Source organism: Mycteria americana, chromosome 5 (genome assembly GCF_035582795.1).
Source record: "Mycteria americana isolate JAX WOST 10 ecotype Jacksonville Zoo and Gardens chromosome 5, USCA_MyAme_1.0, whole genome shotgun sequence".
Classification (NCBI taxonomy): domain Eukaryota; kingdom Metazoa; phylum Chordata; class Aves; order Ciconiiformes; family Ciconiidae; genus Mycteria; species Mycteria americana.
In genome coordinates this window covers 71,521,540-71,547,255 of record NC_134369.1, presented here as the reverse complement: position 1 = coordinate 71,547,255, position 25,716 = coordinate 71,521,540, and the positions used below count along the sequence as shown (strand labels likewise).

At 46.1% G+C, this 25,716-nt stretch overlaps 3 protein-coding genes across 12 annotated transcripts in view; 1 reads left to right on the top strand and 2 right to left on the bottom strand.

Moving 5' to 3' along the window:
• The window catches only part of SOS2 (SOS Ras/Rho guanine nucleotide exchange factor 2), a 55,163-nt gene extending 53,488 nt beyond the window's left edge, over positions 1-1,675 (bottom strand). For all 3 annotated transcript variants that reach the window (XM_075503975.1, XM_075503976.1, XM_075503977.1), the window contains exon 1: positions 1,267-1,675. In XM_075503975.1, coding sequence (XP_075360090.1) covers positions 1,267-1,353 — 87 coding nt within the window. In that variant the 5' untranslated portion in view covers positions 1,354-1,675. The remainder of the gene's footprint in view (positions 1-1,266) is intronic.
• A 1,651-nt stretch (positions 1,676-3,326) lies between these two features.
• L2HGDH (L-2-hydroxyglutarate dehydrogenase) lies at positions 3,327-20,237 on the bottom strand. Of its 2 annotated transcripts, XM_075503979.1 has the most exons (11): positions 20,062-20,237; positions 19,683-19,798; positions 17,657-17,808; positions 14,987-15,118; positions 12,631-12,793; positions 11,877-11,911; positions 10,129-10,296; positions 8,085-8,242; positions 6,724-6,855; positions 5,950-6,041; positions 5,592-5,745 (listed from the first exon to the last, which is right to left on the bottom strand). In XM_075503979.1, exons 1-11 carry the CDS (start codon positions 20,142-20,144, stop codon positions 5,729-5,731), a joined length of 1,248 nt encoding a protein of 415 aa, XP_075360094.1. In that variant the 5' UTR covers positions 20,145-20,237; the 3' UTR covers positions 5,592-5,728. The 2 variants fall into 2 exon arrangements, with proteins under 2 accessions (XP_075360093.1, XP_075360094.1); XM_075503978.1 differs by lacking the exon at positions 5,950-6,041 and having other exon boundaries at positions 3,327-5,745; positions 20,062-20,220.
• Positions 19,802-25,716, top strand: part of DMAC2L (distal membrane arm assembly component 2 like) — a 7,642-nt gene continuing 1,727 nt past the window's right edge. Inside the window, exons 1-6 of one of the 7 annotated variants that reach the window (XM_075503988.1) lie at positions 19,805-19,820; positions 20,542-20,651; positions 21,460-21,502; positions 21,767-21,975; positions 22,830-23,001; positions 24,233-25,695. In XM_075503988.1, the coding sequence (XP_075360103.1) occupies positions 20,636-20,651; positions 21,460-21,502; positions 21,767-21,975; positions 22,830-23,001; positions 24,233-24,347 (555 nt within the window). In that variant the 5' untranslated portion in view covers positions 19,805-19,820; positions 20,542-20,635 and the 3' untranslated portion in view covers positions 24,348-25,695. Of the gene's footprint in view, positions 19,821-19,910; positions 20,205-20,258; positions 20,652-21,459; positions 21,503-21,766; positions 21,976-22,829; positions 23,002-24,232; positions 25,696-25,716 lie in introns of those variants that run through there. The other 6 variants (XM_075503986.1, XM_075503987.1, XM_075503985.1 and 3 more) reach the window with 6 other exon arrangements.

Genomic DNA, 25,716 nt, shown 5'->3' with positions numbered 1-25,716 from the left:
ATTCTTGCAAAAAAAAGACAAAACACCGCTCACACGAGTGCCTGCATTACTTGTGTCACAGTCCAGAGATCCACATCAGCAGGCCATTCTGTTAAGAACTATATACTGGTCCTCAACCTTTGCAATGGTAACAAGCAAATGACATGCGGCAGAACAACATCCCTCCCTCCATGCCCCACCAGCCTCTGTTTAGCCCACTCCCTCCGCTCTTGGGGGTGCCCTACCTAATGGTGATGGGCTGGGGACTGCCCTGCTATGCAAAACACATCGTAAAAAGATAAATTCCTCTCCCATGACAGGCTAAGCGGTTTCCCACACAGTTTATCTCATTTATGCAGCGGGTAGTTGTTTCTCTCTCTTAAGAAAACACAGGCTGGCTTTACCCTGCGCCACAGCTGTTTACTCGCTCACAGAAGTCTCATCGACAGCCTGGTGGGACAACGGCCAGCCTGTCAGAAGCACCTCAGCGGGGTGGTCAGCAAGGGATTCTGGTGTGGGAAAGGGCCTGGAGGAGCTGTCTGGAGAAATGTCACGGGGAAGGGATGGAAGGCAGCCCCTTCCACAGCACATCTCAGAAGCAAATCAGTAATATCATCAGCGGCCTCAAACTTAGTGGCCCAATTCAGAAGGCAGGGACGGGACTTTTGGCAAGTGCTGGTGCAGGGGTGAAGGAGGAGAAGAAGCCTGTGACAGGAGGAGGAGAGTCTGCTAAGCACACATCGTTATCTGGCAGCATCTTCACACATAGAAGCACCGAAGGCAAGACAGGAGCATGGGCACCGTCCGGACGTGGACCCGGGCAGCCTGCTGTGGGTGACCCTGCCCGAGCAGGGGGTCAGCAAGAGGCCCTCGGCGAGAGGACCTCCGGAGGCCCCTTCCAACCTCTGCCCCGCCGTGACCGGGCTGCCGGGACGGGCGGGCACACGGGGTGAAGGCACAGGACGGAGAAGGTCCCGCAGGAGCCGGGCAGGGCAGGGACACTGTGCAAGCAAGCGGCCAGACACCCCTGCTCTGCCCGAGAAGGCTGTCGGCGGTACGGGCAGCTGCACTAGAGGAGCGAGCCGGGCCCAGGCGGAGCCCGGCCGCAGCCCGTGCGGCGGGACGGGCACCTGCACCCACCGGCGCTGCGGCCCCACCACAGGCACCACGAGCCCAGGGAGAGGGGCGGGCGGGCGGGGAAGGGGCGCTCCCGGGGGCCGAGGGCCGCAGGGCGGCGTGAGGCGCAGGTGCCGCCCGCCCCCCCCTCGCCGCCGCCGGCGGACTGACCTTGCGCAGGGCGGGCACGAAGAGCCCCCGCCATTTCGGGCCGTTCTCCTCGCCGAAGAACTCGTACGGTTGCGGCGGCGGCTGCATGGCGCCCGCCGGCGGCTCCTCCGCATCGGGGCCGCCCGCCTCGCCGCTCCCCGCCGGCTACGGCGCCCGGGGCATGGGGGGGAGGAGGGGGGGGCGCTGAGGGGAAGGAGAAGCCGCCGCCGGCGCTCGTCAGGGCCGGGCCGGGCCGCGCTGGGCTCTCGGCCGCCGCTGGCTCGCTCCTCACCCCCCCGCCCGGGCGGCCATCACATCCGGCGCGGGAGGGGCCGGGCTCCGGGCCGCTCGCCGTGCGCTGACGGGGCGGCGGGTGAGGCGCCCTCGGCCCCGCTCGCTGCGGCCCGCTACCGTCGCCGCCCTCCGCGCGCATGCGCGGCCGCCACCATTCTGCCCTCCCCCGCCCACTACCGCGGCGCCCCCTGCCGGCCGCGCCACCGCCGGGCGGTCCCCGCGGGGAGGGCCCGCAGCTGCCCCGCGCGGGAGAGCCGGCTCTCCACAGCCCGCCCGGCCGGCGGCGGGGAAGGGGCTGGAGCTGGGCAACGCTGCGGCACCGCGCCACGGCCCCGAACTCAGGCAGCCGCTTGTTGCAGCGATGCTGCACGCTACCCTCCCGTAGCATCTCCCTCTCCTGCGTGCGAGGCTGCAAAGGCTCACAGCAGTTCACCCTCGTCCCTTCCGCCATCTGCTGTGCCGGGCCTCTGGCTCCCTCGTGCCTTCCCGCTTCCCTTCGCCTTACTGCAAGCAGCCTCACCCTGCGGGAAGGCTCAACCAGAACCACTGTCCTGGGAGAAGGCACCAGCAGCAGCTGTGGTGCGGTGCTCGGTACCCAGCCAACAGCAGCCTCCCTACCTGGAGGCTGTTTTTCTCCCTATCTAGCGGCAGCTTTCCTCCCTACTCCACAGAACGCTGGCTGACACTGTTCCCTCCACCCCCTGAACAACCACTCCAGCCAAACTTTCCTTCATTTCCCTTCCGATGGCATTGTATTCAAATCTCACGCTTTATACACCACCACCACCCCCCCTTTAAGACTTGTCTACAAAGGGAGTGGATAAATCAAATCAGAAAAAAAGGGCCTTTCTGTCAGCAAGAGTGTGATCCTTTGTTGTGACAGATTTCCTGGAGGAGACAGGCGCTTGCCGAGGCAGCGACAGCTCCTTGTGCTCTCTGGTCTTAACCTTCCTGCCACATCAGAGCAGCCTGGGAGGGTTCCAACAAAATATTTATTTCTGTAGGAAGACACTTGTTCATCAAACCCAAACTGTGAGCAAAAAGAAAAAGGTAATCCCGAGTGCAACTTCAGGGTAACCGTGGTGAGATCCACACGCCTGCAGTTCGGCCAGCCAGGATGCCTCGTCTGGAAGCACACGTTCCAGCTTTGGTGAGCTCCTTACCCAGTGCTTTATTCCCACCTCCGCAGCCCCAAAATGCCTGCGTTCTTCAGGATGTGACATTCCTCTGTTCTCCAGACAGCCTGAACTGCTCCAAGGTGCAGCAGCGGGGACTGGACACAACAAAGTGCCCTAGAAGAGCTCATTTTCCCAAGAGCAGCCATCCAGTAAGCCATGACATGTAGCACCAGATCACTTCTTTGCAACATTTTGAAAAAGATATAATATGCCATACTCTTCCCAGAGTTTAGAACTGACCTTACGGGACCCTTTGGGGGAATAAATTGTGTTTGTCCAAAGCTGTCCTAAGGCATTTATGCAGAATTTCAAGAATTACCATTCCACATGCCATTACAGGTCCAGATCAGGCTTAAGACTAGTTCTGTCCACTGCATACGTAGCTGTGTGAGAAAAAGCTGCGAAGCGTGATAAGCACAGATAAAATACAGGTACTTTAGGAAGACAAGTTTGGTCATGTGTTCGTGTTTCCGCGCCCCCCCCCCCCCCCCCCAAAGTAATTCCTATTATATAGAGCTATATCCTGCCTAATTCAGATGAGAATTAGCAAATAGCAGTGAAACTTTTCTGTAAGTCGGGAGAAATACACAGACCTTACAGCAATTAAAAAAAAAAAAAACCACACCACCACACTATTTTAATCATAATAGAGAAAGGCACAGTTATTAAGCTATCCAAGTGAATTAGACCCTTTTAGAAAATACATTCATACATTTTCACCCTTCATGGGCAACCAGATCTATGTATGAAACCCCATTGTCATAATTCTCTGAAGTTACTCCTTTAAAAAAGGTTTATAACTTTATCTCTAAAAATATAAATATTTCACAGAATGCTACATAAAGATTCATAATTTAAAGGCTTCAGTTAAACTCTACCCCAAAGTAATCACCTCCTGAGAGTAAAAAGCACAGCAGGCTGCACAGTTAAATGTGCTGACTTAAGATTCACCATAGTATATGACTGCTTTACGTTTTAATGTTCTTTATTCTGTTAATACATGTCAGGGCCACACCTAGTGTGGGAGGAAGTTGTTTTTGCAATCCTTTTGTAGTATTTACTGTTGATAGGCAACACTTCTGGCAGGGAGTGAAGATATGATTGTTCCATTGTGAAGACAGAACTTTTACGCAGCCGTATGGCATTTTACCATTTGGAATATCTGAATCTCTGTCTAGTGCTATTGGGGCTAAGAATAATGACCAAAGCTTTTCTTTGAAGGGCTAATTATTTGAATTTCCAGGTTGCCCTCATATGGGAGTCACTTTTCCGGTAAAGTAGATGTCACGGGGGGGGGAAGCCAGGTTAAGCCCTTTCTCTCTCAAAAGCAGCTCAGCTCTGTACAGTAAAAACATCAGCTAGCACACCTGACCTCCTGTGCTAACACACTCCCTTGTGCATGTCAGAGGAGTACAGAAAGTAACTTGGAAAAAAAAAAAAAAAGACTATGGCAAATTGCCTGGTAGCAAACTACCCACAATTATCTGTGTTACCCAACATCCTGTGAACATCTGCTTTAAAAAGTATTCTCAAGTACTTTGTCCCTGGGGCCACATAATTCTTTTTTGTAGCAATTATGCAGAACACACCGAGATACTCAGTTCGCTTAGTACCAAACTTGTTTAACATCTTTCTATAGTCTAAAGCACGTTCTCCACACAGACCCTCTTCCAGGCGCACCTTTGATAAAACTTCAAATATCAGGAAGAGTTCAGAAGAGTAACCAGCACTTTCTAAGCTCCTCTCTTGCCAGCCATGTGGGAAATAGGAAGCCTTCCTGACTCATTGCTGTTTGGGCTCCAAGGGAAGCAGTATGCAGCATGACTCAATTACGACAGGTTTCTGTAGCTTCCCTCCCTTCACATTTGCTTTTACAAAGACCATTTCCACTGGATTGCTCAACATGCTGTACAAAGATAAGCTCCTTTTGCATTACCAGTATTCAAAGCAAAAGAAAAACCAAAACCCAAAACCACTGAAGTAGTTTCTGATCAGTGCTGACTTCCCAGATTAATGAAAAATGACCGTTTATGTATACATTTTCATTTCAGCTCTATAAAAAAATAGACAGCAATCAGATAGACAGCGTATCTGAATTGCACATCTAAATTGACTTGGATTGGGTAATCCCTTGTTAGGCTTATTTTTCTCTGAAATACTCTACATTCAAGTAGAAGGCTCTGAATATTGTTTTCAGTCTCTGATAAAGCCCTTAATTCCAAATCAGCAGAACCCTTAAGCAGGGCTTATCCTTCTATCTCCATTACTTTAATGTAAGCTAGGGGACTGTAGACTCCAATTTAAACGGAGTCAGAGAGAAAGCACACAGAGAACCACCCCATGCTTGTGGTTTTTCAGAGGACCGACCACCTCTCCAGAGTGCGAGGAGGAGGCAACGTTTAGACCACAGGCACGGGAAGTCCGTGTGGGCAACCCTACCACAGAGGCTCTTCCTGCTCCACCTCATGGCCCACTACGGTCCTGGGAGACCCTCACATTGCGTCTGGCACCAGCCCCTCCGCAGGCTGCTCCTGCTCAGGAACAAACCTTTACTGTGGACAGGGCTGTCTGCTTCTTTCTTACAGGTGGCTGTACCGCACCAGGTCTTACCAGGCACCGTATCGCCTTTATTTGTGAAGCTGAGAAGTTGTGGGCTGGCAAAGACAAACATTTCAAATGCTGGCTTTGCAGTGCACAGCTATACCAGCGCTGGTCTTGCAAGCAACACGTTGCCTGTTTTATCTTTGTCATTAAAGGCTGCAGAGTTCATTCAATGCAGACAAGCTGCTACACATACAGGAGGGGTCAAACTGCACTACACCTGTCAATCATTCACAATTCAAATCTTCGCTTCACTTCATCTGCAATCATTTTTGCGATGGCAAGGGAGGAGGTAGCAGCAGGAGAAGGGGCATTTCTGACGTGAAGAATTCGGCTTCCAATATCTCCACTGCCTCCATCGAATACAAAGTCATCTACCAAATTTCCATCACTGTCCAATGCTTGAGCTCTCACTCCGGATGGACCCCTGTGAAGTAAAGGAGGAGCTCGCCATTAGAAAGAAAACGTTTTCTAAAGTCAGAAAATCAATTCTGTTCTGACCTTGTGAAGGTGCCCAGGGACACAGTAAGGAATTCCTGACTGTGGAGTCAAAGCCCAGTCAGGCTTTTGGGGGAGCACAGGGAAGTTTAACACTTGTGAGGCATAGTGGGAGGTGTGTCTCAGTCGTTACCGTAAAACAAGGGCAGGTAGCCAAGCAGAGGATCTTCTCTCTTTCCCGGCTGTGAAATTACTCTCCTCCCCACACACACAAACATGCCCTGTCTTTTCAAAAAGGAAACCCTTTGTTTTGAAATAGCGAGCCTTGTCAAACATGAATTTCATGCCAATGGTATACTGCCTGAGCTGGATAACTCCCTTTTACCATGCTCGAGCTTTTCTTGTTCTGGATTTTCTCCCTGCAAATGTTCGGACAGCTAAACCCACCTCCATGTACTTAAATGCCTCATCTTTCCTCACAAGTCTCTTCAGTTCCTTAGCATTTCTAAACTCCTTTCAATTACTTTCTCTCTCCACACAGGAAGAAGCTGAATACAATTTTATTGAGATTATTAAACTAAGTCAATATTCACTCAGTAGCAACTCGCAGTCTGGCTTACCCTCTGAATTTCATTAGTGTTTTGCGTTCTTTGTGAACTCAGATTATGTTCAGGCTACTGAATGCGTCACTAGGATAAAGAGACTTTTTCTTCTTAGTGAGTATGTCACAACTGTGAATTTCAGCCTATGGAGAGTGTAGAAAGTCACACAAATATTCATCAAACTTGCCTATACACAAGCAAGCACAATATGCACAGCTTTCCTGTAGAAAGTATCTAAATGCTTCTATGCTTTGGTCGCATATTTTGGTGGAGGAAGGGAGTAAGCTAATGCTACATTTGCTACTGTTAAAAATAAGAGATTTAACAAGCCACTGGGTGTTACTAACAAGAAAAGTTTTCTTTACCTGAGTACATCATTGACAGTGACCTCAGGGATGAACTTCTGAAGTTGCTTCACCTGTGCGCTAAGGAAACATGCTCTGTACATTTCACTCAGTCCGTAAGACAAGTTTCTCAGCGCAAGCTTCCATAACCCACTGCAGGGAGAAGAAGAATAAATGCAGGCACGTCAAACTAACACTGTCTAAGAAGGTAGCAAATGTAACTGCGTGGCAAAAGTTCCCCTTCCCAACATCAGTAATCCGATCATGCTTTCTACTTGAGAAATATGTTTGTCCTTCCCTGCTTCAACAAACCTTGTTCACAGAGCTGTAGCATTGCATTTACATTCTTTCCTTGGGAATTAACTCTGAACTCCAGTCCTTCCTATGTCCAGGATTTTTCTCTGGTCCATTCAAATGGCAAGAGACTGAAAACCCACATGCACGAGGGAAGACAAACATGCCGCTTGACGCTTTTTTCCACAATCATTCTGCAAAGATCGTCACACTCCTAAACCCCTCAGCTTTCAGTCAATGAATCTTGCTATGTCTTTGCAAATCGTGTTTGCTTGCTTTGCTTTCCTCAAGTCTTCCAGTGTAAAAATCTATAGACAATGATCAAGATGCTTTCAACTCTTTACTTTAATAAACTGCATTAAGTTGAGCTGTTTGGCAGGAAGCTATTTTCCAGTTCCCTTACCTGTTTTTCAGCCTCTCCTTGGATCCTCCCCAATATTTTCACATTCTTTTTCAAGTCTAATTTCTAAAATTGAGCACTTGGTAATGGTCTGTCCAGCCCCTCACAGGGAAGCAAGATTTCTCTCAACTTCTACAGATATTCTGTTAATTTATGTTTGCAATTTTAGCAACAATTCCTAATTCCTCTGACATGCTTTCTAAGACAGTTTCCCAGCCTGCGTTCGTGGCCCTTAACGTATTTCCTTGCACTTGCGCTTCTTTTAAATGTATGTTGACGGTCTGATAAAGTTTAACACAGCAATTCAGACCACTCTGTGTTCTCTCTTCCAAGCATCCTCTGCAGGTATTTTAATCACACTGTCTACATTGATTAAAATATTACACTGCATTGGACCAAAACCAATCTTGGAAGAGCTCCACTAGTAGCAACATGGCTCACTAGTACCTTCCGTTGAGCAGCCACATTCTCAGACCAGCTGAGACATGTCTTGGTAGTTTACGGAAATTCAAATATTAGATCACATGAAGTCAAGTGTCTTGGAGAAGTCCACCCTTATCAGCACAACTGTCTTTAAACACACCAAAAACTTGGCAAAAGCAGGCTTTTTGACAAGAACTAGCTTCCATGGAGTCACAAGCTGACATTTAAATAACTGTGTTCAGCAGACAAAAAGACAAGATATTACCTGTACATTACAGCATCTAAAAAGTCTCCAGTGCTGAAGTCAAACAATTTGTAGCCCTCTCGCTTAAAGGCTAGTACTGCATTAGGACCAAGCCAAACGCTGCCATCCATTCTTGGTGTGAAATGAAATCCCAGAAAAGGGAACCGAGGGTTGGGAACCTAAAGCAGGGTACAACAGTTATTACAGCTGTTACAAACCAGATGAGAGAAACAGCCATGCAACCACTCAAGTCAACACACTTGTCCAGAAAACATGGAAAACATTTGCGAGGAGGAAAATACAGACATTTACAGTTTATTGCATGAGAGAGTGAATAAAACAAACCAAAATACAGTAAAGGAGTTGTCCTCCCAATAACTATTTTTAAATGAACAAGTGAAAAATGAAGTAAACTTGCTATTTTATTTCCAATCACTACAACAAAATTTGAGTCATATAACCATACAATTGGCTTCTGCACTGGTTTTTCTGCTTGTTAATTCAGCAGTTACAGCATGTAACTAATTTAAAACACTGAAGAACAGAGCAGGGCCAAGGAAGACTGCATCTTAGGTAAAAGCAAAAGAAACAACAGAAAAAAAAGTGCACACGATTTCTCAGGATATTAATCAACCCACAACAAAACCAACGACACACTAATGCTATTCACCAATAGTAATTACACCGCAATAAAATAGGTTATAAAATATTAGGAAAACCTCACCATTCCTGTATTGCTCAAAACAACATGCAGTTAGCAAGCCTGATTAATGCTAATAATAAGTATCTGCAGTTTCTTTCTTGTTTGCGAATGGAATACAGTGTAATTGTGTGTGAAGGCTGAAACAGAAATAAGCTGTCTATATGCAGATACAGGCATTAAATAAGCACACCTCTTCATGAGCTGGCACTTCAAGACCTTTAGCTGTCTAGAAAAGGTGGCTACAGAGGTCACTGTGTTATAGTCTGAAAATAAGCAAGTATTGGGTATTTCTCAAAAAACAGTATTGTTATGACTAAAAATTGCTTCAAGATTATGTTCCTTTTCTGTATTCAGTGCACTGTTCTTCCTGTTAAAAATCTGCTTTTAATACTTTCAAAGCTTAGTGCAACCACTCCACAAACTACGTTACATTTCTGGTAACATATCACTAAGAGTCGTGCTATTTTCTAATCTTATTACCATATTTGGCCATTAACAAAAAATTTCAAAGGGTACAAGCTATCCTTACACAGCCATGAAACAAGGCTGGAAGGTACCCTCCCATCCCAGCCAGTTCCTCCCTCCCATCCCAAGACAGGATCCTGAATCATTCCCAGGCGAGGAGAGGTCAGACAAACATCCAATGCCCAGGATTCCACAATTTCCCTACAGCAACCTGCTCCAGTGTTTAGCAGGCAAATCTAAGTTCATATTCAGAAAGGTGGTATTTCAACGTACTGCATGAATTAACTAAAATGCTGCCCTAGACAGTCTCTCTTCTCACTTGCTATCTTCACTTTCTGTCTGGAATTGCTCCTCTGCATCACACTATTTGTCTATAATAGATAGTAGAAAGCTTGTCCTTTTCCTCCCCTGTCTATTTTTTGTCATACAAAGTAAAGCTAATTCAAAGATGAGGTTGAGGGGCAAATATCTAAATCCGAGCTTTGGGTATTAGCACAGAAGATTAAACCCTACGTCTAAGTAATTCATTATTTACTGTTGTCCCTCACTGACTTCTGAATCCTGCCTACAGATTTATTTTATAACATAATGAAAGAAGCCAGGCTTTTGTGGGCATATGGCTATCATGCTAAATGTTTCATTCTTTCCCTATTAAAAAAAACAAGAACACAAACAAAAAAAACCAACTGGCAATAATTTCCCAGGTGGTACTTCTACCTGTTCCTCAAGAATTAACAAAAACAAGCTGTCCTGTCAGAAAGCAACTGAATCTACATCCACATGTTGTGCATCACCACCTGCAGTCTAACAGAAATAACCATGTAATACTGCCCTTATTGCTGTCGTTTTAGCAGTTCTTTAGAGTACACTGTGAAAGACAAACAAGGGAGTACATACCGGATAAATATTTCCTTTAACCATATAGCACTTTTCTGGTTTTAGCACCAAATAATCTCCACGGAAGGGTACAATACGAGGTTCAGGGCTGCAGCCACTTATCTCAGACAGGCGGTCTGAGTAAAGTCCTGCACAGGCCACAATGTGCTGACAGTAGATTTCCTCACCCTGTGGAAAAAAAACCCCCAAAATAAAACCCAAAACACACAAAAATTCAACATATCTACTAAAAAACCACCCATCACCTACAAGCCTTGGAAAAAAAATGAGTCAAGACCAGAAAGAAAAGAAACCATATTTTCAAAAGGAGGCAGAAACATTTAATTGTTTCATTTAATTCTTTATAATATTCTCCTCTATTCCCTGGAGTCCCATTGGGGCCCCCCCAATGGAGTCCCATTCCCATCCTAAAATGGCAATTCATTGGGCAGGTAGGACTGGAAGAATCTTTACAGAAAAGGGGTGGGGAGGGGAAGAAAAAAACAGAATTAAAAAAGAAACATGTTGTCAATTCTCAGACTACCTTCAGGTTCAATTCCCAGAACACAGAGCCTCGTGCATTACGCAGGCATGCTTATTGTACGGGGCAGAGGCCCAACACATCAGCGTCAAAGACTGCTCCTCCAGCAAACCAAGAGTCTCCCCAGGCACTGCCTCATCTCCGCATCCTACAAAGCCCTGCTGCCAGGCCAGCCCGCAGCTCCCCGGCCGGGTGTGCGTTGCCAGCGGGTGCGGGATAGGTGGGGTAGCCAAGCAGCCGCAATACGTTTGGTTAAATAAGGCTGTTAACAGATTTCACCCCACGCACCGGGAGCGGGCATACTACTGAACAGCAGTTGATCCAGAAAGCTATGCAAGTTCATAGCACACAGTTATGGAGAGCTGTTCAATGTCTGAACACCTTACCATCTAAATAAATAAATGAAATCACAAACAATTATCTACTTATTTATGTAGCTCACAGTATTTGTTTTCAAATACTACGGGGTTTTTCTTCAACTAAAAATGTTTCCATAAAAATAGTCAGATAATTTTAAAAATACCAGTATTTGGTGAGAGAATCTAACAGATTTTGGAAGCTACTTTTTAATGAAAGAGAAGAAATAGAACAAGAAAGCAGCAGCACTAACTTTAAAAACTGGCGGGGGGGGGGGGGGGGGGGAGGGGCGGGGAGTGAGGTTGGGTTTTTTGTCTTCCCCCCCCTCCAAGAAGAGTCCAGACATTGACTCCTGAAGGTGACAAGGTTACAACTACATTTCCTGTGCAGCATTAACTGACTTGCCCCTGTTTTACTAAATTAGCTTGTGGCTTTCTGATGATAAAATGATTCTAAATGCCTCCTTATCATTTTTATAGGTGCCAAAGACCAAAAGCAAACATGAAAATAGGTGTTTCTCACCAAATTAATAACTCATAAAAGGAGTCCTTGGAAACAACAAGCAAAAGAATGTGCAAATAAAGAAGATAAGGGACATTTACAGTCAAACATAAGTCAGGCAGCAGCAAGTTATACTTTCATTATTATTCCCAGTACACAGTAAGATCTGAACATGCTCATATGCTTTGTTAAGAACTGATCGCAGTTGTTTTATAAATGCAGTCCCAGATGACAGTGATCATGTTACTGAAGAGCAGCTTTTAAACTTTTTTTGAGAGAGCTGATTAATCCACCAGGACTCAACAAAAATTCCTAAGAAAAGGAGAAATAGCTTCCTATTAAGCAATTACATCGTCAACTTAGTTCTTACCTTTGAGTTCCTAACAATGACTGGGTATTTCAGTCCTGTAATAGAATTAGACAAGAGAAGGAATTAATAGAATACGTAACAGAAAGCTGGCTGAACAAGCAACTTGTCACAATTTGTCTTCCCCCCCCACCCCCGGCCAAAGAAGAGTCCAGACATTGACTCCTGAAGGTGAAAAGGTTACAACTACATTTCCTGTGCAGCATTAACTGACTTGCACCTGTTTTACTAAATTAGCTTGTGGCTTTCTGATGATAAAATGATTCTAAATCATTCACAACCAGTGGGTTCTTCCCCTGGAAGATCTCCAAGCTATGGAGCAACTACTGTTGACATAACTGGTATTGCTGGACATAACTGCACATAACATTTATGCATTAATAGAGGGGGTTTTTTATTCTTCCATATGTGTACCAGCACTGATCCAACCTGCCTTCCAGGATAAAAAAAAAACACTATCACAAGAATACACATGCAATATTCAGCTAAATCTGATTTTAATAGGAGACAACAATCTACTTCGTCTCTTTTACTGTCATTTTCTTCCATCAGCATTAAATGCTTCATTAAAGGCTGAAGGGTGACCTGCCTGAGAAAAAAAAAAGTGAGCTTGCTCAATACTCTAACATAATTTTGCCTTTTGTCTCTTCCCTATGAGACAGAAAGGTTCAGAAACGTGATTTCAGTTAAAGGAAATGTATTTTGAACAAAATCTTTGGCAGGACTGTAGTAAATGGCGGACAAAACACTGCCTTACCATCTTCACTTTCTGAAGAACTTTCTTTGGCCATCTCCATGTTTGTAACTTCAAAATCAGTCAGGATTGTCCCACCTGCTTCCTGGAAGTCTTCAGCATAGGACTGGGCCACTTGTTTATAATTCACAATGCCGGTATATGGAGAATCAAGGGCCATCAGACCCTGAAACAGTATTAAGATACAGAAGGACAGTGAAGGCTGTATGCAGACTTTGGTCTTCAATACAGAGAATATTTCATCTGGAATAATGTGCATTGCCATTGAGAAGGGAGTACCGCTGTCTTCTCCATCCCTGGCTGCTTGTTCCTAGTCTCTCCATGTGCCAGCTCCAGTGTTTGTGTTTGCTGACAACTAATATGGTGAAAACTACTTACAGTGGATTAAGTGATCTACAGCATAAACAAGTCTTCTCGACAGAGCGCTTAATGATAAAACAGGTTGCCTAACCTTGGCTTCAGCTAATATGTACCAATTTTTCACCAGGCACTATGCAATTCCACCTCCAAATGGTCGCTTGGGAGTTCTACGTGATGTATGGCTGTTGCCAATGCCTCCTGCGAGGCTAAAAGATATCATCTCAACACTTACTGCACTGCACATCACAGAGAAAAGTCTCTTCTGAATTAGACAACCGCCTATACTTGTCCTAGCAGAAAGCAAGGTTCAAGTCCAGTGTGCAGCTAAAATTTTTAATGTTTCTCAGAGACGTTTTACTATCTTTATACCAAAAAGGCTCAGTTTCTCACATAACAGGCTCGGTTTCTCACATAATTTTTATCATGCCAGATGGCATCACAGTATTTTCCTAGTTTGGCTATAAAGTAAGGATAGTAGGACTGCTTTATCTCAGAGAGATGCTGCAAGTGTAACTACGCTAAAAAACTGTCAGCCACTCTAATACTACAATAGCAGGGGCCATTTACATGCCCAAGACAACCAGAATGGTTGGTAAAACTGTATCTTACACCAAACCTTCCTCCCCACTTGATATACAGTGCAATGTTTTATAAAGACCATTCAAGTTCCCTTTGCTTACAAGGAAAGGACTCAGCTCAGGAAACCAAAGCAAATTAAGAAAGACCCATCTGAATCTACTCATTTGCAGAAGTAAATGCTCAGCTGGATCTTGAACATGCAAATAATGTTTTAAGGAGCAGATACAAAATGTTTATGAGAAAAAAAAGATAAAAAAGATTCCTCTCCAGAAAATTTTTGTCTGTCCCTACAACCACTCATAAGCAATCAGTCATGCAGCTACACCAATAGCAAGCTACCAGATGAAACAACATGGGGAATTTAAACTCAGATTTTCCTCTCAATTGAAGATATACTAAACAACAACAAACCTGTATTCCATAAACTACTCGCATTTCTCCTGCTGTGAAAATAAACACAGTGCTACCTAACAATCATGTGTAGGAAGCAACTGGATTGAAACTGGCTCAATCCAAATCCGCCCTTACAGATGGGAAAGAATTTTCATTGCTGCACTATCAAGCTTTACTGTAAGTTAAATAATTCTAGTGGGAAGGAACAGAATCATCTCAGCATAAACTCAGATATAGCAGCTCTAACCTGGGCAAAGGAAAATCTGCCTATCAACCACACGAACACACAAGTAACACCTGCAAGGAGAAGGGGAAAAAAATTAAAGATTAAAAAAAAAAAAAATCACACATTGTCATTGATGGGAGAAGTGGTTTTTTGTTCCTGAGCATCAGGGACGACACCTCTGTGTAAAGCTGGGAAAACGATGAAGTTTGAACAGCTTGTAGGCTCTGCCCATTTGCCTATAAATTCAGCCCTGCCCAGGGACTAAGGGACTATAGAGTCTCCTGCTTTGACTCAAATAATTCCAATTCCTTTTGTAGGCTGCAAGTGAAATGGATTACCTGCTCTCTAATTTGTGAGTGCTGGCCCTTATGAAACAGCCAGCACATCATTTGCAATTAGCACAGCAGCAGCTCTTTATGACTTCAGCACACGGAGAATTAATGACCTACGAACTGACGAGCAAGAGTGTGAGAACAGGTGAGCGGGAGAAACCCGAGGTGAAAGTAAGTGTCACCAAGAAAGATTCTGCAGGATCACCTTATGTTGCGTTAGACCTGGCCTGATGTGTATGTAATGGCAAATGCATATGAAGGATTGGGCTGAGCTAAAAAGTTCCAGAAATAAATGGATACATTTATTTTTGTTGACAATTACATTTCTTCTGGGTTTTCAGGCTCTTTTGAACTTGTCACCCATGCAAATTACCTCAAGGCCAGAAACATATTTATGTTAAATTAAAAAATAACATCACCTGCGAAACCAAGATCTTACATGCCAAGTAAAAATAAGCAGATCCCTTACCCTGCAGAAGGGTTCTTTCGCTTGTATTTCTTTCGCTCCAATCAGTTTCAGACCTCGGACGTTGTTCTGCAGCCCTCTTTCATACAGAGCTTTGAGTCTTGGAATTTCATCTTGTTCAACAGCTACAATTAGCTTCAGAAAAAGATAACAAGGCACACCAGTGAGCAAACTGTACAAAGCCAGTTCAGGTTTGGCATCAGGCCCAAGCTAACAAGCAAGCAATAGCGAACGAGTGAACAGTGAATTATAATTCAAGGGGGGAAAAATGTGCTTTGTGCCGTTAGTTGCACAAGTTTCTATAAATACCTATTGCTACTGAGAATGCACTAATATATTAAGGGGAGTGAAAAACAAATGGTAAACTGTAGTTTAAGTTACTATCAATGGATAATATTTACTAAAAGTACTATGAGACTACAAATCTGAATGTGAAAGAAGAGAATATGATTTTAAAGAGCCACTGGCATGCTTCCAAAAATAGAACTGAACTTCACCCAAGATGTATAAATCTCAAACAGTCTCAATAAGAGAGTAAGGACATGTTCTGACATGGCGTCTAAACGGAATTGTACCAGTTTCACTTCATTTAACCACGTAGTTAGCTCACAACTATCACAAGAGATTTATCCAGACTATGAATTATCTGTGCCAGGCTTGCGCAGCCCATACTACTCCCAGGCCTAGCTCAGGTCTGGCAACACAGGCATCTTTGCATGAGAAGACACTAAGTTCTCCAAGCCTGGGGCTGCTTGATGTAAAACTAGCTGCAAAGCCTCAACATCACCTTCCCTGGAATAAACACTGCTGGGGAAGGCGATGCAGAAGCACACAAATTCGGTGTCAGCAAAGGACCAACAATGCTGCTGGGTCAGCGCTAGCCCTGCCCAAGCCCAAACTGACTCCTACAGAGCGCATCACACGTCTTGGTGCTTCGAGTTGAGAGCAGGCTTGTAACTTCAGGTGTATTGCTGCACAAATCCACAGTGCCATCTTGTGACCAGCGCTGCAGCGCAGGGAGCACAGCACGAACACAGCACTGTGCACAGCCAGGCCAGGACGAACACCACCCGCGCTGGGGCAGGGCCCGTCAACACTGCCACATCCAGGGATCTCTGCTCTGCACCCAGAGCTGGGAGAGAACTGCACCCAGCTCTCAGCAGGTGCTGAGCTAGGAGGCTTTGAAGCAGCGCTGGTCACATCAGATAGGGTCTGCATCGCACTTTTAAGAGAAAGGCTCATGCTCTCCAAGATGTTTATGAGCAACCTGGAAAGGGGCAGGGAGGTGAGGAAGTCAGATGATGGTTTGAAGTGACTCAAGGTTCAGACAGGAGTTGACTGTAAAAAACTGCAGAGGGACCTTCCGAGGTGAACGAGTGATTAACAAAATGGCAGATGAAATTCAATGCAGGTAAACGTGAAATGAAGATCAGAGAAAAAGCAGTCTTAGCCTCACATATAAAATGGTGGAATCCTCATTCAAAGTTATCACTCAGGACCAAGATCTTGGGGTTAGGATAGACAATCCTGTGGAAACATCAGCTCAATGCCTAGTGACAGCTGAAAAGCCCTAAACTGAATGTTAGGAACACCTGGGAAAAGGATACAGGATCATACAGAGAACTCTACTATTTCACTGCAAAAATCCAGAGTCTGACCACACCTTGAATGCTGTGCGCAGTTGAGGTCCTCACCTCGTATCAAAGATGCACTAAACTAGAAACAGTTCAGAGAATGAAGAGGGCGGAGAGAGTCATGAAAAAGCTTCTCTAAGAGGAATGACTGAGCAGAGTAAGACTTTGGGGAAAGAGGGGACATAAATTATGTGCAACTTGGAGAGTGTGAGCATAGATCAACTGTTTACCACCTCTTCCAACACAAGGGCTAGGGGCCATCAGATGAAGCTTGTAGGAGCCAGTTTCAAAATGATGTAACTCTTCATGCAGTGGGTTGTTGACCTCTGGAGCTGCTCCTCAAAGTATGCTCTGATGCAAAAGCTTTTTGTTGAAAGACACTTGGAAGAGAAAGCCATTGAGAGTCACTAGAGACAAAACAGATCAGGCTCAGAAAATAACCTGAGCTGAAAATAATTGGAAGCTGGGAGAATTAATAATTTGCTTGTCCTGTTCTCATTCCTTCCTGGGCCTCTGTTTACAGACACTTCCAGAAACAGGATATAGGGTCGGGCAGACCCCAAGCTGAATCAGTACAACCACTCTTCTGTCCTCAGCATTTCAGGTTGTGTTAGCTGGATGTAACATGGCATAAATACATGTAGCTGGGTCACATCTGGAGCTGTTTTCAAGTCACCGTGTCTTTTCAGAGCCTGATATGCCAAGAAGTATGGCATGCACATACCTAGAGCCTTTGTGTTCCTTGGAGCTAGTGGCTCTACATGAGTGCCCCTCCATGGGGCCTGGCTTCCACCGCTACCTGGGCTATTTCAGCTCAGCCCCCGGATAAGGAGAATTATTTTTTAGGCCCAGAAAAGGAACTGATTTGAGTTGCTGGAAAGAAGGAAACAAAAAGGCACGTTCACCCTGAAGGTAGTAAGTGTTGCAGAAACTCACCTCTTGGGAGAAAGACCACAACCAGGCCTATACTATACATTGTAACATACATTATACAGTCTGTTTCCAAAGGTAAAGTAAGAACACACAGCAGTTCCCATACCTTCCCACACTGCTTATATGGTATTCCCTTCTGGTCACAGTACTCGTAGCAGAGGGCTGCACCCTGCACACACAGCTTAGCTTTCAGAGATCCGGGTTTGTAGTAAATTCCACTGTGAATTACACCACTGTTATGCCCACTCTGGTGATGAGCTAAATAGAAAGAAAAACAGGTTATTAAAATGTATGTTCCCATGATTGGTTCATACCTTAATTACTTCAGCTGTCAGAAGAGTGAGCAATTTGAGGTACTGCCCTAAATCAGCATTATAACAAGAGATGCTCAAATATGGTAACTGCAGAGCAAACAATTCCTCCCTTAGTCTCAAAAGGCTAGAAAAATACCGACACAGCAAGACCTAGTTAATAATAAACCATCACAGCTTGCAATGTGTTGAATCAACAGGGGAAAGAAAAAAGGAAAAAAAAAAATCGTAAGTTTTTCCTCCAAGAGCTACAACTGCAGGCCAATCAATCGAAATTTTCTACATGTTAAAATTAATTTTAAGAAATTCAATTTTTAAAATGAAAGGCATCCTTAAAGGCCCCATCTAACATAATGTCTGTGCAATCCTCAATTTCTTTGGACATGCTGGCAGGCCTGGTAGACTTTCCAAGTATTTGTGAACTGGACTGGGTTGCTATTTCCTCTTTGTGACTAAGTAAAATAGAGGTGAAAAATATCATAAACATTTTTATTGAAGGAATTCAGGCAGGTTCTCCCTCTTAACACATTGACTCCCAAAGGTCATTCCTGCTTTGCACTCACACAACTGTTAAGGACTTCATGTGTGTCCCGTCTTGGGGATAAAAAGCCACTTCATGTCATACGTGTAACATCTCAAGAGCAACGTATAGCCTGGCTGATGGAGCTATTTAAAGCGAGAGCTTGGGCTCATAGGTCTTATTTTGAGTTAGCCACTGATGTGATCCCTTGGGGTTGCTCCTACCTACCCCAAGTGACTACATATCTGCACAAGCACTTGGTGTGAAAAGACTGTGTATGATGAGCCTGTGCTCGTACTTGAGCGAGCCAAAAAAGCCTTCAGTGAAGCAACAGGGCTCATTCTTTCTTATTTCAAAGCCAGGACAGATGCCCAGGTGCAGAGTGCCCCAAGATTTCCTGTGTAAGCAGGCAACACTGGGAGCTGTGCCATTTTACTCTGGCTAATGCTGGGTCAATAACTAGTGATATTTTCCCACTTATCCCTGCGTTAGTTCTTTACCTTCGACCTGCCATGACGGCACCTTGTACACCATGTACAGGGATATCCAGAAACATGGGGCAAATGACTGTGGTTTACAGTTCTAGCAGTTAACAGACAGGCGTAGACTTTGCCCAGACCAGCAGCTCCCAGATGTTTTTAAGCAGCTCTACCTCCCAACCCTCCCTCTCTACCCACCAGCCATCACTGTTTGCTGTTCACCCTTCTCCTCACGTCCCACCAAAAAGCCGTCCTGGCACCATTTCTCAGCTCGTCCTCTCTGCCTCCTGCTCTGTGCAGCACTAAACCAGACCTGCCCCCGTCTCTTTGCAATCTCCACTGCTCCTTACTTGAGCTGTTCACCCTCCTTGTCTTTTTCCCCAAAATCCCTGCTGCCACTGGAGCCCCAGGCCAGTAAGACCTGCCGCTTTCAAACAACGAAGCGGCAACGTTCAGTCTTTCTTAACTTAAAGTCCTAACTTGAAGCCCCAGCAGTGAAGCACAGACTGATGACAACTCTGCTTCTCCACTGAAGGACTCGTCCCTGGGCAAAGGGAGGAAGAAATCCCGCCTCAGGGCAAAGCTGGCGGTGCCTGGAAAGGAAGATGCTCTTCCCGGGGGTGGGAATCCATCACCCACTGCAGTGACAAGGGCAGATGCTCTCCCATGGCTGCTCGCCTACCCAAAAACTGAGCTTCCCCTTACGTGTATGTTCATGAAAGACTGAGGTTTTGGCAGGAGTGTGCTTCAGGAGAGATTTCTGACAGACTGACACCAGGTAACCCCAAGCACACGGCTGAGGGGGACACGCCGGCACCATACCTAGCTCCTTCTCCTTCTCCAGCACGGCGAAGGCGAGCGAGGGGTGCCGCCGGACGAGCTCCCGGGCGGAGGCCAGCCCCACGATTCCCGCGCCCACCACCACCACGTCGAAAGTGCTGCACGGAGACAGACAGGGCCGTAAGCTCACCCCGACAGCCTTTCTGGCGGGGGCGCGCTTCTCTGCCCGGGGGGGGGGGGGGCAGCCCGCCTCCCGCCCCGACCCTGAGGGGAGGGCCCCGTCCCGTCCCGCGGCCGCCCTCCCGCCGTGAGGGAAAGGCTGCGGGGGCGCGGGCAGGGCCCTACGCGGCCCCGCCGAGGAGGAGGCGGCGGGGCTCAGGCAGGGCCGGCCCCCGCTCCCGCTCCCGCCCCGCAGGCTCACCTGCGCTGGCGGCGCTGGGCCTGCCACGGCGCCGCGGCCCCGCCGCCGCTCACCCGCTGCCGCAGCAGCGCTGCCGCCGCCATCTTGGGGGCGGTGATACACACCGGGCCGGGCTCCTCCTCCGCGCCCGCTCGGCGGCGGCGGTGAGGGGCGGCCGGGGGAGGGCCGGGCCGGGCCGGGCCGGCCTCCGCGTAGGGTTAGTCTGCTTGGCGCCTTGGAGGCAGCCCGGCGGGAGGGGATCCCGGGAGGGTGGCGGCGCGGCGAGGCCCCCGGGCGCGGCGAGCCCGGAGGCGGCGGTGGGGCCTCCCCTCAGGGCGCTGATCCCCGGGGTTCCCCCTGCAGCCGTGGTTCCTGCTAGGCTGACAGACCTGGTTAGGCCTTGAGGGGAAACCGGCTACGGGCCGCCCGTCCTGCTGCTTCAGGAGCTGGCGCTGACACTCCAAATAACACCTCCGTTTCCCCTTTCTCCTTTTCTTCAAGAACATGATGCTGTTGGGAAAGCTGGTGCAGCCGGTGTGCAGCCTAGGCAAGCTGCCGCCGCCGGGCGCCTGCAGACACTTCTGGGGATGGCTGAATGCCGTGTTCAACAAGTAAGAGTGCTCGGGGGTGCACAAGTCAAGTCACGGGTCCCAGGTACCCGCTGCGCGGTTTGTGAAGCAGGAAGCTTTCCGTCCCGGGGCTGGAGAGGACATTTGCTGTTATCGGTGCTCTTCTTTTCCCCCAGCTTGCAAGCTTGGCAGCGGTCGTTCCTGACCCGTCCCCAGTCACTAAGCTGTGGCCTTCCAGAGGAAGGTGTGCGCTTTGCTCCCCTCCCCGGGTGGCCGAGGCAAGGCGGCGATGGGGATTCCCTCCCTAAATGCCGGTCTTTTGACCCCCGACTGCATTTAAGGCAGTAGCACGACCATGCCCCCTTTACTTCCTCAGAAAAGCGTCTAACCAACCCATCGTTACAATGTGATTCAGCCACACAAGGGTTTCACGTCTACTTTTAGGAGGATAAAGCCTTTCTCTGTGAAACTTTCCCTGCCCATAACTTTTGCCAGTAGCTAATAGTTTTGCCTTACGTCTTCTAGTTCTGTGGAAAGGGTTGCATGGTGTAGCTGATTGCTGTAATGGGGCGGGAAGCTCAACCAGACAGGAGTCTCTTCCAGGTCTCTGCTTCTGTCTTCGGCATTGCTAAGATATCCTTTAACTGAATGGATCCAGGGTTTTTAACTAATTGCTGAAGTGTGTCTTTTTGAAATACTGTAATTGTTGAGAACGCGGCTCCAGGAATGCCATGCACGTGACAGCAATGTTCAGTTTTTATATAATGAAAATATGTTTGTGGGACAAATTTGCAATTGTTGTAAAGCCTTACTCTGGGTAGAGAAAGGCGTTTTTTATCTCTCCTTACAGACATGGAAGGAAACAATCAATTAGAAGGGTTAACACATGCCAAGTCAAGTTGCATTTGTATTCTTTCTTTTTTTACCAAAAGTAACTGCCATTTAAAACAAGTTTAAAAAAACCTGATGCCAGACTGATTAAGAACCAACACAATCCAAATAATTATATGTAAACCACTTCCAGTAAATCATATCCTTACTTTTCTGACATCTTATCATGCACAAACCCAAACATTTGTTGTGCAGTAGTATTATTGTAAAGACAATAAATCTGCCACATCATAGAAACCGCATGAATGTTCTTTCTGTCTTGGCAGAGTGGACTACGAGCGTATACAAGCCGTTGGCCCGGACAGGGCAGCTTCAGAATGGCTGTTGCGATGTGGTGCCCTGGTGCGCTATCAAGGCTATCAGAAATGGCAGCAGGACTACAATGGCCTCCCAACGGGACCCTTGGGGAAATACAAGATAGAAGCAATTAATGCCACTGACTCTTGCATCATGTACAGAGGATTTGACTATTTGGGTAATGAAGACAGCTGTGTAAAGATGATACTGAATGAGCTTAGTTCTTTCAGTTGCATCAAAATATGAATAACCGGGTCATTGTCTCGTTCCTTAGTAAGACATAAAGAAATCTTTTGAAATCTTTTTTTTTTTCCTTAAAATGGCTCTACAAATATTCAGCAGTTCCCAAGATTTTGCTGGAGGTGTGGTGTGAAGCAGAGGAGATTGGGAACTTCGTCAGCCCTTACCTAAAGTGACAGTAGCACTAAGGAAGCGTGACAAAGATTTGCTATTTCATTGAGTTCATAGTTAAGTAGTTGGTAGCAAAAAGCACTACTTTGCTACTACTCTTTCTCTTCTAAACCAAGTGATGTTTTTGGTGTCTCTGAAGTCATAATACTGCTTGTTCTCCAGGCATTTATGATGTCTTCAACAACAAAAAACAAAGCAGCAAGCTCTCAGTTTCTTACAAAATAAAAAAGAGATTGTTTCAGATCTCCTTTAAATAACAGAAACCAAAATGGGGAACAGACCATTTTGGTTTTTTATTGGCAGTGGACCTGGAATTTCCTGCATTATTATGTTCCTAATTCAGAGGCATTGTTAATCTCCCAAACTTGTAGAGCTTTTTTTGTTACTTGGCCATGTCAAAGCTCTTAGAATATTACCAAAAGGATGCAGACCCTGGGGTTTTCATATATTTGAAGTCCCATAAAGGGACTTTGGAGCTTCATTGTGCGTTACAGCCTCACTGTATAGAGGAGCATGTTGCTGCCTGGTTTTGGAGGCAGTTACTAAATTGGCGAGTGAGAACTTAACGAGTACGGGTTGTTCCTGGTATTCTGAGGCAAGTACTCATTTTTGTCTTTCCAGATGGTCTTGAACATGTTACAGAAATCAAGCTGCAGAAGTGTATTTACATACAGGACGAGTGTCTGCAGAGGCTTAGCGAGACAAAGAATCTACAGAAGAGTCTCCTCCAGCTGAAGATAATTTCCTGTGGGAATGTCACAGATAAAGGCATCATTGCACTTCACAAGCTGACGTACGTGAGCTGCTGAGGTCTTCTTGCTCCCTAGCTGTTACCGCCCTGCGGTTTGGGGATTGTGTTGACTGAAGGGCTAAAGTCTGAATGTTTCTGGGCTGTTTCAGGCACGTGTGGGGCTGTGGGATGGCTGGGTTTGGGGACTGACCTGAATGACAGCCTGGGGGGGATGGCACTGCCACTGCAGGAAATGTTTCTTCAAGCATCGCTGAAGACAGTGTTGTGGATAGCTCTGAAAAGACAAGTGGATTAACATACCCCTATTAATTAGCCTTTTGAGGCTGGTGTCAGGGAGTTGTGTAGCACCAAGGCCTGCAGCTGAGAAAGCCAGAATCATCCGCTGCAGTACGTGACTCCATAGTTGCAGTCCTGCCTTCAGAGTTGAGCACAGCATCTCCCATCTACACTTGAAGCGACTTACGCAGTGTTGATTGCTGCACAAATTAGAGCAGGACACGTGCTCTCTGCCAACACCCAACCTTCGCAAGAGCAGCGTACGCGCACAGCTTCCTTGCATGTTGGCGCGCGAGGTGGGTTTTGCTTGAGAAGAAGTAATTGATGATCCCCTTGGTTTCTACTCCTGACCCCCTGCTGCAGTTCCTTTTCAGGGCAGGCTTTGACGGTGTCCTGTGACTTTTATTCTCTTTCTACAGCTCACGCTGCTTCCTATCACTGGGTTCTCTCGTGCTCCCTGTAGCCTGAAAGGTCTTAGGGCAGAGCCATGTTTTCTAGTGCTCAGGCATGGGAAGCAGCATGGGTTGGATACTGCGCACCTCTAGCTCTGAAGCGCATCCGTAGGTGCTTTATGGAACTGGCACCTTAAAGTAACTCGGGACTGGTTAGTATTACACGGAGTTAACAGGCATCTACAAATGGGTGATGAGGTGACTTGGGTTTTGTCCTACAGAAAGTTATTATTAAGGACTTTCTATATGACTCTACTATTTACATTAAAATAACTTTTACTAAATTGCTATTGAAATTATTAAATACTATTTAATATAAAGGAAGCTTCATGACGTGGGGGGTCCAGGATCTCTTTTTAAATGGTGTAGAAGGACTGAACTTACAGTGAGCTAAAAACTTTAAGCACCACTTCAGAAAAAAACTTCCGTTAGAACCAGTAACCTTTTAAAATACTCAAAATAACTATGGTAGAATAATCCTTTGTCTAATTTCTGTGTCAACAGTTAAAGAGCAGTTGCTGACTTTTCTTTTTAAATATTTATAGGAACCTGGAATATTTGTATCTGAGTGACCTTCCTGGAATAAGAGAGAAAGAAACTACTGTTCACATCCTTCAGCAGGCACTGCCAAACCTAGAGCTGGAGCTGGATTTAGAATGAACGCAACTGCATGTAATTGAGATGTATTTGATTTCATAGTATTTACCGTATGTTGCATAAATTAAGTTGTAGGCGCTACTGTATTTCCAGGTATGGAAATAGGCCCAGCTCTCACAATGCAGCCTTAAAAGCTGTATGCAGTCTTTTATGCAATTAAGCTTTATTAAGCTTAAACTATATGGTGAATTAACAACAGAGAAGGTAGGCTTCTGGGCACAGTCATTTTTTTCCTGGTTTTATAGGAAGCTGTTAATACACCAATTAGAAGTTTTCAAATATTTCATTGCACAGAAATTCTTGTGCAAAATGACAGTGGGAAGAACACATCAGTGTTGTGAAACAGCAGCGCTGTACCTTTACTACACGTTGTTGATGCTGTGGGAAGGAGAGCTGTTTGCTCTGAGAACCTCGCCCAGACAATAGGTGATGATTTAATAAAATAGCTCGTGGGCCTTTTTTCTGTTCTTCACACTTTGACTCGCATGGCCTTTGTTTTAAATGGAGAGAACTACAGACAGGCAGTCTAACCTTCTCATAAGCACTGAGCTGAGGAACTGAACGTTGCTGTATTTGTGGAGAAGATATGCCCTTGCACACATTTGCTGTACGCTGACAGGGACTAAAAAGTAGTTCCGTGTACCTCTTTAGTTGCATCCATATCACTCCTGCTAAATAAGAGAATGATTCGTCCTCAGGAAGAATACAGCATTTTTAGCCAAATTCCTAGCTTTGGTGGTAGGGGAGAGAAAGGCGGTAGGTGACGACTCCAAGAAAGCGGATTTCAGAGTAATGTCTCGGACACAACTACCTCTGCATAACTGAGAGTCTCCTTTCTTACCCCCGATTGTCATCTTGGCCTCTGAAGGAAATGGTGCCAAGCACCGGAAGGGATGACATTTTGCACTAGCTGCATCGTGAGGCTGATTCTTCTTGGTATCTCCTAGCGTGGAGTGGGCAGGAACGGTATCCAGAAATGAAGTTCCCTCCAGCCTGCCCTGCCCAGGGCTGTGTCCAGGGGCTGACTGCCGGGCCATCTACTGCTCACAGACAGCATGCGGCTGCGGCGGTACCTTGCACAGGTACAGGATTAGATGGCTGAATATCCATACAGAAAGTACTGGAACATCAAACTTTCTGAGTGTAACCAAAACTACCTATGGACGCAACATACAAGATTAAAATATTAAATTGTAATACGAAATAAAAGGTCGACAGGCACGCTCTGTGAGGATATGGCATCTGTCCCATCGAAATCACTTTTACTGTTGTTGAACACAGACCAGTACTGGGAAAAGAAAACATTTTTGCTCTAGGTTTCAAGTAGAAAGATGATGTTCCTTGCCCAGTAGTAAAACTTTATACAGTAAAA

Excerpts from the sequence above, each read along its gene's own strand:
- L2HGDH (XM_075503978.1), bottom strand. The coding sequence starts at position 20,144 with ATGGCGGCGGCAGCGCTGCTGCGGCAGCGGGTGAGCGGCGGCGGGGCC. Across the intron at positions 19,799-20,061 it reads GCCCAGCGCCGCCAGCGCAG|CACTTTCGACGTGGTGGTGG; the intron begins GTGAGCCTGCGG and ends GTCTCCGTGCAG. Across the intron at positions 12,794-14,986 it reads CGAAAGAACCCTTCTGCAGG|GGTCTGATGGCCCTTGATTC; the intron begins GTAAGGGATCTG and ends ATACTGTTTCAG.